At 24.0% G+C, this 12059-nt stretch overlaps 1 protein-coding gene across 2 annotated transcripts in view; it reads left to right on the forward strand.

The window, feature by feature from the left end:
- LOC114131063 (protein eva-1 homolog C) overlaps positions 1 to 12059 on the forward strand; it is a 218004-nt gene that overhangs the window by 158421 nt on the left and 47524 nt on the right. For both annotated transcript variants that reach the window (XM_027996191.2, XM_027996192.2), the window contains exon 2: positions 342 to 538. In XM_027996191.2, coding sequence (XP_027851992.1) covers positions 342 to 538 — 197 coding nt within the window. The remainder of the gene's footprint in view (positions 1 to 341; positions 539 to 12059) is intronic.

Below are 12059 nucleotides of genomic sequence, written 5' to 3' on the forward strand. Positions count from 1 at the left end.
AATATTGATACGTCACACGCAAAAGTTCGTGTGTACCCCTGTGGGAGAACGCATCCTAAGCCGATGACTCTCCGCACATAAACACCGCGCGCGTATTATATTATATTATACATAATAATAATAATATATAGGTAGATATAATATAAAAGGTAGGTGGTATAATTAACTACCTACCTGCTTTGGGTTTTATTTCGAGCCCATCTATCATTATACTTTGTAACGTGACATTAAAAATATATATTTACGATTCGCGGGAAAAAAATGTGTATAAAATAACAAAAACAATTTATTAAATAAAAATATATTAATGTCTTGAGGTTTGGTTTTTTTTTTGTCCACAGCGTTATTAACCGGAACTTTGAGGACATATCACAGGGTGGGCTGCGAGACCCAATCGTTGGCGCTAACGTGCCCAACAGGAACGATCATTTCGGTGCAGTCGGCCCAGTATACGCCAGGATCGTTGGCGTTACCTTGCTCCGACACCAGACTTGCACCCAATCTCAACAACAGCTGCAGCTGGCCTCAGGCCTTACAGGTACACCGAAATAAATATTATACGATCATATACGTTAGTTTTGCCATAATCGATGCAATTTTAGACGAACAAATACGCATAAATCCCAACACGCACGTAAAATTGAAGTTTATATTATAACCGGTAGTACATAGGTATAAATGAGCCAGATGAGGTACACCGGACACGACGAGGTTGCAAAAATTAAATTCCATCATAATATTATGTTTAATACCACTATTTCGTTTTATCCCGATCGAGTTGGAAAAAATTCGGTTCATCAAACTTATATGCTATTTGTAATGAACCAATAGACACACTCCTTTACTGCACAAATCTTATAAATCACAATTCTCTCCCCGTCCACCGTTTATGTATATCGAGCGTCATATACAGATGAATAAAAACAAATGTTGATTCAAAGATACGAGGAAAATGAAAATAAATCTTACACGTTTTAAAATCAATTTATTATAAATAAAGACAGAAACAGTGGGGGTGAGGAGTGGGAGAAAGAATAAATTGGTGTAGTACAAAATAATCTGTCAAACGTGGAAAATAAATCGTAAAATACCAATACATTCCTCACTTAATCCAAAATCTAAAACCGTAAATGTTTAAGAAATACAATTGAAAACTCAATAAAATTATTTTAAAACTATTAGGCAACTATTAATTATTATACCATAATATATTTATGCATATATTTATTTACGAATTACCAAAAAATATATATATTTATCAGCAACAATTGAAAACACATTTTACAAAATAAATACCTCTGTTTTTTTTTCTAACGATTTTTGATATACTTTATACATATGTGTGCATAGCCAAGCACGAGAAGTTCATACCACCATTATAAATGCTGATGACAGATATTGAAACCTTAACAACGGTTCCAATCAAATCTCATATTATAATAATAGAAAAAGCCCGCATTTTGTATGGAAAACTTCATAAGATAGAAAAACCTTAAAAAAAAAAATTTTAAAAAATGATAATAGGTATTTGATTAATGGCTTTTCGTAATAATATACAGACAATTTGGATTAATCAGAATATATTCAAATAATATTCAGTCTAAAACTTCAAAAATTAATTTCCTTTGATTTTAATTTGAGTACAACCACAAAGTTGATATCACTTCTTTAACTATAATTAATGTTTAGTGCAACTAAATTTATTACACGTACCATGTCTGTATACAATTATTGAATTACAAATAACTATTTATGTATAAAATGTATATATTCCACCTATAAATGTCTTAGATACGTGAAGTTTTAAACAGTATTGTTTATTTTCCCAATGAAAGGTTCAGCTTAAGTCAACTACTTAACATATGATATAAACACTAATTTAACCAAAAATATAATTTTATATAACATTAATCGAATAACAAATATATTATTCACTAAATAAATCATTTATTGTTCATAAAACAATATCTCAATAAATAATAATGTAAACAAATAATTGTTCCATAAATTATAATGTGATGCCTAAATTGCACTGCAATGCCAAAAACAATTTTTATTAAAAATATATATATATATATATTAAATGCATTTTATAAAATTAATATAAAGTATTAAAAATTAATAATTTATTAAATTGGTAAATAACGGTTATTTTAATCATTATTATCATAGCAATATATACATTATGTAATATCAATTAAATAATGTATGTGATTAACCATTTGTAATAAGTATTACAAATGATTTTGATCAAAAACCTTTACTGTCTAATAATATTATTGTATAGTTGTGTTCAAAACAAGCCCATTTTACAAGAATTACATTAAGCTACGAACAATTGTAAATAATCTTACGGACATGATAAATATAATATTATTTAAGTTAAAATAAATAAAATTATCATATAGGTATTTACATCATTCCCTCCATTAAATGTTACCAAATTAAATTGTTAATGCTTTATTATATGACGTATAGAGGGCTTCTTAATGTATACAACACTATAGAGTTTTGAACGCATAACCTTTAATTACCATAAAGTAAACCTTATAATAAACCAACTAATTATTTTCACTAACGAATCAAGATTAACAGAGTCGTTATTATTTCAAAATTATTTTTCCGAGTATTTCATAAATAAATATATAAAATTTTTAATGCAATTAAATAATACTTACCTGAATTTAAAATATGTACAACCTCATTAGATTTATACACGTGTAAATAAATACTGCTTGGTACTAAAAACTTAAATTAAAGTAAGCAATTCAGGGTAAAAATAAATTAATTCATAGCACTTTTACTTTTGTTATTCAAAAATAAATGAATTAATTATATATTTGAATCAGAAAAGAACACTCAATCTATTTGAAAATATTGATAATAACAAAAAAATTTAAATATGAATATTTTTTTATAAATAATCATTTCTAATGATTATCAGATCCAATTAGCAATTGAAAAACTGTCAATTTTACTATATTTTCTTTAACTTTTAAAAATCATTTAATCTTTAATATACCTTACAAGTGAGTTACAACTATAACATTTTTCTTCATTTAATTATTCTCAAAAAACTACTATAATATAATAATAAATATTTAAATATAATTTATTAATAACGTAGTTATATGATAAAAACACAATACACCAAATAATGTTTAGATTTAGTAATTTTAAAAAAATATTACCAAATAATATCATGGTAAGAAAACGAAATATTAATTATTATCAAACAATCGACAATGTTTTCCATTTCATATTTTTACATATCAATTATATACAATCATCCTATTCTTTTTTTTAGTTTCATATATTATTGAAATCCTTATATTAGAAATCGTCTCTTTTTTTCATCCAATAATGTTTAAATAATGTATCACTCAACGACTTATAATATCGATAATACCTTCGATTCTCTTCTCTTCCATCCATCTTCCAAGTATTGTCGCATTAATAATATGATTTTTTTCTGAATACCAAGTTAATTCTACTATAAATCTCTTCGAGTTCTCGTCAGCCATATCAGGTTAAATTCAAGGTTATGAAATTTAAAATCGCTTGACTAAATCTACATCCATTGTAATATTCATATACAATATCATCATCGTAAACTTTTTGAGCAAGGATTTTTCCCCCTTTTTTACAATACCGCACTGAATTCTATTCTGGTCTTCACATCATACTACATTTAATCTGCATGCTAATTTTGTCTCTATTTATATTATCCAAACATTGAAACATACCGTACACCGTGTTCCGCATCAGCCATGGCTTATAAATTATAAATCTTAACTCGCTTATGAATTGTATTGTTTATTTTAGTTGTATGCGTACGGGTCATTCATTATTACCTGATTACCATTTACCACTATACGGTGTATATGCTTTTCAATTTTCATTCAATGACTCGCCTATCCGTAAGACTGCACCTTAATTAATGTATCTATGATCTTTCTCGCATATTGTTTGACTGTCCGTATCTCTCAGCTCAACTTCGTGTATCTCTTTCACTGAGTAATACTCACCCTTACACACTTCCCCCATTCATTACTGTGCTTTTGTTGAAATTATAATATATAAAGCAACAACATTTGTATTCTGAAAGCTAGCTTTTTATATCTAATCACTATTGTTATGATGTACTATTTACAAACGTTGAGTTTTGAATGGACACTATTCCTTTTAAATTACGTAAATATATCTATTTATTTATTGTCAATATTTTATTTTTATATCTACTTAAATTCTTAAATAAATTATAAGTATAAAATTTAAAATCTAAATGATATATTACTATTTTTCAAGTATAGGTATCTATCTATATAATATGAACATATTTTTTTCTAAATATATACATTTAATTATTATGATTTTATTTATTTGAATCCACTTTAGTCCTATTTCTAGATTCTAAACAATTTTAGGCTCGATCAAAAGATTAAAAATTTAATACAAGACTCTACATAAGTTATTCTTTTATCTAATGCGAAAATATAGAGAGACAGTTGTTTATGAACATATGAAATTCAAAACGGAGATGACCTATCAAAATTATTATTTGTACATAGTAATTTATCATTAAAATCAAAAATTAACACTTTCTTTACAGTTATTTACTCAATGACGAGATATACTCGATTTCAATTGTACAGCAAAGTAGTAACCTATACATACTTGACTACTTATTTTATTTATAATTAAAACCAACTACTGTATTTTTGTTTATTTTAAATTATGAATTAATTTATTATTAAATCATCACAATTTCTTGCGATTTTTGTTTTACAATATTTTTAATTATATTTTAATTTGATATGTTTTCATGTTTTTCATAATTTAATACTTCAAGTATAAATTGGGTTTATCGTTAAATATTAAATATACAATAATAGAAAAGTCAAATGTAATATTTGAATTTACGGATTTTTTTTTACTGGTGTTCCAGTTATTTCAAAAAAATAATTTAAATATCTTTAATGAGAAGAGATTTGGTATAATAAAATATTTGTTACGTGAAATGAAAAAAATATTTAAAAAATTGTGGGACTAATCGTTTAAGTGTTTTAAATTTTTTACATTATTCAAAATATTTCATTTATTTAATGAACAACTCTTAACACTCTTTTATATTATCATTATTATTAGTTTACATTAATAATAAATACAAACAATAAGAATTCATTACACATAATGACATGTTCCACCAATCAACCATCTTTGATTAATACCTACTTATAAACATAATATTACTAAGTATATAATATAAGGATAAAAGGTTAAACATGATAAAAAAAAATGGCCAGGAACTCGTATCATCAACATAGATAATGTTCTGTTATCCTTTGTTAAAAATATAGGTGCATATGTCTATGTAACACATCATAAAACATTTATATTATATAAAATGTAATGGGTATAGAGCAATTTTTATGTACCTAAATATTTATACCTAGTAATAGATAATACGAAGACATAACACAAATATAAGTACACCTATTTATCATAAAAATAAAATAATGTGTTGTATACCTTATGACATTTTAAAAGATCCTTATATCATTATTCCTATAATTATACAAATTATTAAAATATATGCAAGTCATATTTAATTAACGTTTTATAACTATAATTAAGGTTGAAAATAATTATATGTTCGCAAAATTATTCACCATAAATACATCATAAGGAAGAAGTAATAAAATTATCATAAAAAAGGTGTATTTTTGTAAGTACTTTTATATATTTTTAAATTTACTTGTTTGTATGCAAGTCACTGTTTTTTTTTAATGATTATTATTCCTTAAATTAGTCTTCAGGTAAATATTCAAGATAATCAAAGTATTCATTGTTTATTTTTTTAACTTTTTTTACATTCATATAGTTGATAAATTTACATTTTTTGAACTTCATATTTTCATATAAAACTTTTCTTACCTATTGGTGATTTTCTGAACCATTTTTTTAATTTTCCAATGAATATAATGTTAAAAATAAAATGCAAATAATGTACAAATTATTCATTGTAAAGCAAGTACATTGATAAAACAAGTTGTAATGCGATGATTAAATTGCATTCATTTAAAAACGTTGTGACAAATAGAAATAAAACCCACTCACAATGAATTCCCTAGATAAGGTAGGTGCTTTAACTGTTTAATATGCATTAACTATCACTTATTCCATAACCGTTGGCTTCCATCTGTCGAAGCACAAATTACATAATAATGTATATATTTATTATTTAGTCTGCACGCATACCATAGGCGTAATTACTAGGTTACGAAGGGAACTCGCTCATCCGGGTATTTTAGCGTGGGTGTAAAACGATAAGTTTTGCACCCTCTTGCAGTTCCTTTAAGTTTTGGTAATTAGCTGTAACTATCAATAGACAAACGATAGATGTGAATTATTGTTTTAAATAATTGTAAATTGTAATGAACAATGTATAGTAAATTTTGCAATATTATTGATAGAAATATAATTACGCATTATGTATTTTCAATTTGACAAAATTGAATATTTAAATGAAAAATAACGGTTTTTTTTCTTTTGCGATTTTAATTAATGTTTAAAAAAATATATTATTAGTAAATAATTGAAACTTTATGTCATAATTATAATATAGTTATCTATACACAATGGAATTTTCAAATTATTTTAATTAATTTTAAACAATTTATACCACAAACTTATTTATATCATTTCATAAGGTATACGGTTCTAACTTAAACGTTAATAGCAAAAATATAATATTATTATGGTATAATACCATAACAATTATTTAATCTAATTTATTAATGATACATTCATAGTTTTTAAAAAAAATTATATCAACCTATTGTATAAATAATATAAAATAAAAACATACAACTAACCTGATGATTCATAAATAAAAACTAATTTAATTACACTTAATATGACGAAATTTAAAAAAAAAGTATACTCAAAGAAACGATAAAAGACACAAAGTTAAATTTTTAATTTAAACTCTTTGATGTAATTTTCTAGGAAAAAATATGCTATAAATCTAAAAAAAAAATACTTTAATATTATAAACGTGTATCATAACTTAATGGTCATAAAATTTGTTTAAAAAAAAAATAAATTTGTAGATACGAAATTATTTGAAAAAATATTTTTTTTTATCTCATTTTAAATTGATTAAATAATTATTGCACAATAACAATTTTAGCCACTTATCAATGTATTTTATAATAATTCATTTTAACATTATAAAAAACAAAATTATCAGCCTATAATATTTGCATAAATTATTGCTATTTTAGTCAAAATAATATGGTAAATACAATTTCGTATATTTTTGTGTAACACATATTATATTGTTTGGAGTACAACTATGGATCTCCTCACTCCTCGACCACAAACAATTGAAGGGATTAATCCCATTCATTCAACTTGTTGGGTTTTTTCTGTCCTCCCAAAAGTGATCGTAATTTTCCATTTAACTGTGATAGCTTTATCTCCCTTTTTAACCTCTCTAACCGGTTAGCTGTACAATAAAATATGCCTTAAACAACGTGCAGTTCAAACTTTAATATAATATATACCTATACTGAAAACACACACACATGTACTTATATGTATATATAAATATATAAATTATTTGAGTTCGAACTTTTACAACGTCAGCTTTTCGTTACAAAAGTTTAGTAGTGTAAATGATACCTCACCATACATCGTTTCAATGTTTCACAGTAGTTTAAAATTACAAGAAAAAAATAATATTGTCGAACGTCGATAGAACCATAGCTACCAATTAGCAAACAATACTATGACTGAATAAAAACAACTTATTCATAATTCTTAAAATTCTAAGCTCATTTCATAAATTTATATTAATAAAAAATATATAAATTATTTATAATTATTTTAAATATTAATATTAAAAAATGTCGGTATTTATCAGAAATTTACCAAACGCAAAGAAGTCAAGCAAAATGTAATGACTTTTAAAAATATTTTTTCTCTTTAAAATGAGTGTATATGAAAAATAAACGCTTATTTAAAATATGTTTTATCATCATAAGTTAAATACTTAGATTTCATCATATTTACTTATTATTTTATATTATTTTAATTACAATATCAATGTTTTCACACGACCACATCGATTCAGTTATCAATCTAGGTCTAACATATAATAACTCAAAACACCCCTAGCACTAGAAGTCAATTCAAAATATAACGTATATAAATAAAGTATTTTATTAAACCTAATAATATTTAGGGTAACTGAAACTTAACACAGTATTAAATGATAAATTTGACTTAATTGTAATAGTTATCAAGTCATTTTCCCAAAAACACTATAAATTACGTGAATGGGTTACTACCTACATTGTAAACGAAACTCATTATAAATATATTTTACCAAGTCACGTTTAAAATACGTGTAGAAAGAACGATTCAAGATTATAATATTATAAGCATTGTTGAAACACATTCATTGTTGAATTATTTTTATCACTTGTGACTTTTACTAAAATAATAAATACTTTTTGGGGTCGCTATTCTAGATTATTTACATACAAGTACATAACGTGTTAAATAAACAAAATAAAATTGTCCGGGAAGTCGATAAATCTACGATAAAAATAAGAAATGTCCAAAGGGCTCATAAATAATTTATACAATTATTTAGACTGCTAAAACATGGGTGCACCCTTTGTTTCCTCCCTTACCTCATTGGTAGATTTGAGTATACTTTATATATATATATAACGCCCATCGTAAAAAACGTTTAAGCTTTTGCGTGTACGTTAAAATATATACAGCATATAATAAAAAATGTTTAAAAGGCAAGTAAAATTTAAAAAATAAAATGCACAGTGCACAGCATTTAATAACGTTATTTTCCTACTTCGATAAAATCGAAATAAAATCCTGTCTTGGCACTCTTACACAATAACTCCAACATTATCCAAGTCTCACCTACTTATACATTATACACTTTAACACATTTCAAATGATACGCGTGACTGAAGTTTTTAACGTGATATACTCAATTTTCAGTTATGATGTTGTTATATTATTATTGTTATTATTATTTCAATGAATACTTATATGTTACTATACTATATTACAAAAAAAAAATAAAAAATAAATTTATATACACATCAAATATATAAGTTAATACAATTTGTTATATATATAAACTTTAGTAACTTTTAAAATGAGACTCAGGCAGATGGTTATACCCTATCCTACTAATATCAATTTTTTTATAAATAATAAGCTTTAAGTTTAAAATTTAATATTTACAGTTTGTGAACCCTTATTTCGAACAAAATAATCTAATGCAGCATGTTATTAGGAATTTAAGATATTTATAAGTATTATAATATTTGTTTATGAATGCAATGAAATTGTCTAAGAACAATTTAAAAAAAATAATAATAAATAAATAAAACTAGAAAGCCAAATTATTGTATAAAAGTTTTGACTTTTTGAGTGTACTCCAATATTGAGTAGATTACTATTGTTAGTAATTTATTAGATATAAATTCAATGAGGTTAATAATTGCATATTTTATGTAATAATTATTGTATGCATAACTATAATTTTGTTTCATACCATTATAGTTTTATTAACTTATTAATAATTTCTGACGTATTTTAGTATTTTATGAAAATAGTTGTGAAACAAATAGCTTAAAATTAATCTCAATCATTTTATATTTTCATTGTGTAAATAATCAAAAGTTAAAAACTGAAAATAGGTACTTGAATAAAATCCAGAATATGAATGTGAATACGATGCTCGCTGAATACAGTGTGGAAACGGCTTGATTGCAAATAGTTCAAGTCACTAAAAATTACCATAAGTGTTTTATGAATTACAAAAATATTATTAAAATCGATTCTATATGACTCATGAATTTGGTAATTATTCCTCAATTTTTATGCTTGACAAGTTATATAGCCGTGTTGAAGATTTACAATGTTATAATCTTAAATAATAATAATTATTTTAAGTCACTAAATCACTCTTTGTTTCCCACAGATTTTCTGAAATGTGATACAAGTCAAAAAAATTTAAATTAATAAAGATCACTTTTGCTAGTCTTAGAGTTTTATAATTCTTGCTTGCCGATAGTTTATTGTTGTTTTCTTTTGCGACTCGAAAGCGCAAAAGCGACTCTTTCGCTAATATTTTTAATATTTTCTCATATTTTATGAAATTAGAATAATTAATTAATATAAAAACAAATTTAATTATTATGATATTATTTCATATTTTTTGTAATATCCAATTTCATCTATATTTAATTTTTAAATGTCTAAAAAAATATTGCATAATATATATTTTCGATGATTTTAAATTTCTGTAAAAAAAATATATACCTAATGTAATACATTTTCAAACAATTCGACTGAAAAAAAAAAAAAAACTATAATGTACTAAGATCAAAAAAAAATTTAAAAATAAATAAAATGTCTTTAAATAGTTTCAAAAGTATAATATTCTATACTGGACAATGCTAGTGTAAAATTAATATTTATTAAAAATATCAAATAACAAAGGTTATTTTTAAACTAAAACGAAACAACAAAATCGATTTTGACAATATTATAACTATTGTTATCTAAATATTCTCATTTTCCACTATCTATTTTTTTTCTGATTATTTTGAAATGTGTCGGGACTTTTCTATTTCTTAACAATTTAAAATACTAAATAGATCTAATTTAGAATTTAATTTCATAGTTAAACACACTTCATATTAAATTGTACTCACTTCATACACACCAAGACATTACAACACAACCGTTTCTTGAAACAATAAGAATCTTAATATTGCTATAAGTATTTCTATATATCTATTTATTCATTTTGTTTATAACATTATTAAAATATATTGCTTTATATAATACACCAGATATATCAAAACCAATTTAAACTATTTTGTTTGTTCTAAGTATGCAAGTTAAACAATTTATTATAATATGTCAATTATATAACGATGCTTTAAACTGAAATAAATTAAATCGACATAATGACACATTCTGTTGCATCATATCAACTTGACTCTTCTTTTAGAAACTTTAAGTATTTATAAAAATAAATAGATAGTTAATAGCATAAAATTAAATACATTTACTGAAGCAACCGCTGAATATAATAAGATTTCTAGTATTATGATTTATATCAGTTATTCAAATTGTTTTATTTACTATACATTGGTATAAAATATTTTTGTTTATGAATGTCAATGAAAACAGTCCATATATTATACAAACTTTAACTATAACCAACAAGAGCTGTATATCCGTTTTTCATCATTTTACATAAAATATAAAAAGAACTTTTTATTATATAAAATTGTCACTATAATAAATAGTACTGTCCAAAATTAAGTAGTACGGAAAAATAACACTTTTCACTTCCCACATCCAAAATTCTTCTCTGTTCAAATAATTTCCTGTTCCGCCGAGATATCCTTAAATCAAAAAACCAATTTACATTTACTCACAGCTATGTAGACCAGGTTAATATTTAAAAAAAAAAATAAGAAGAAAATAAGAATATTCTCCATATTATAATATACCTAATTATTAAACCTACAGGTTTTTTTTAAAACAGTCAAGTTAATACTATTGATGTTATCGATAGTAAATTTTAAAAATGATTTAGATGACATAAATCATCTGAAAATTCCAAACAATGATTATTGTTCCTCAACGATTTCTCTACTGTTAATATTTTTTATTCCTAAAACAAAGTCGAGTTATATATAAATGCAAATATTTTATACATAATACAATTATTTTCTAAATCCAGATAAAAATTTTTAATGCCTTAAATTCTGTTTTATACAACATATACGATATCGTACTATCATATTATACCAAAGCATAAGTTTTATTCACACGATTCAAATAAATTTACCATTAAAAAATGCAAAGTACTTTTTGTCTGTGATTACACCTGGAGGTGATTTCATATTTTTCCGAAAATACATTTTTTCGAAACAATTATACCACCTTGTAAAAACATGATAATTTTTTTTTTTTTTTAATTAATAGAAAAAACA

Source organism: Aphis gossypii, chromosome 1 (assembly GCF_020184175.1).
Source record: "Aphis gossypii isolate Hap1 chromosome 1, ASM2018417v2, whole genome shotgun sequence".
Lineage (NCBI taxonomy): Eukaryota > Metazoa > Arthropoda > Insecta > Hemiptera > Aphididae > Aphis > Aphis gossypii.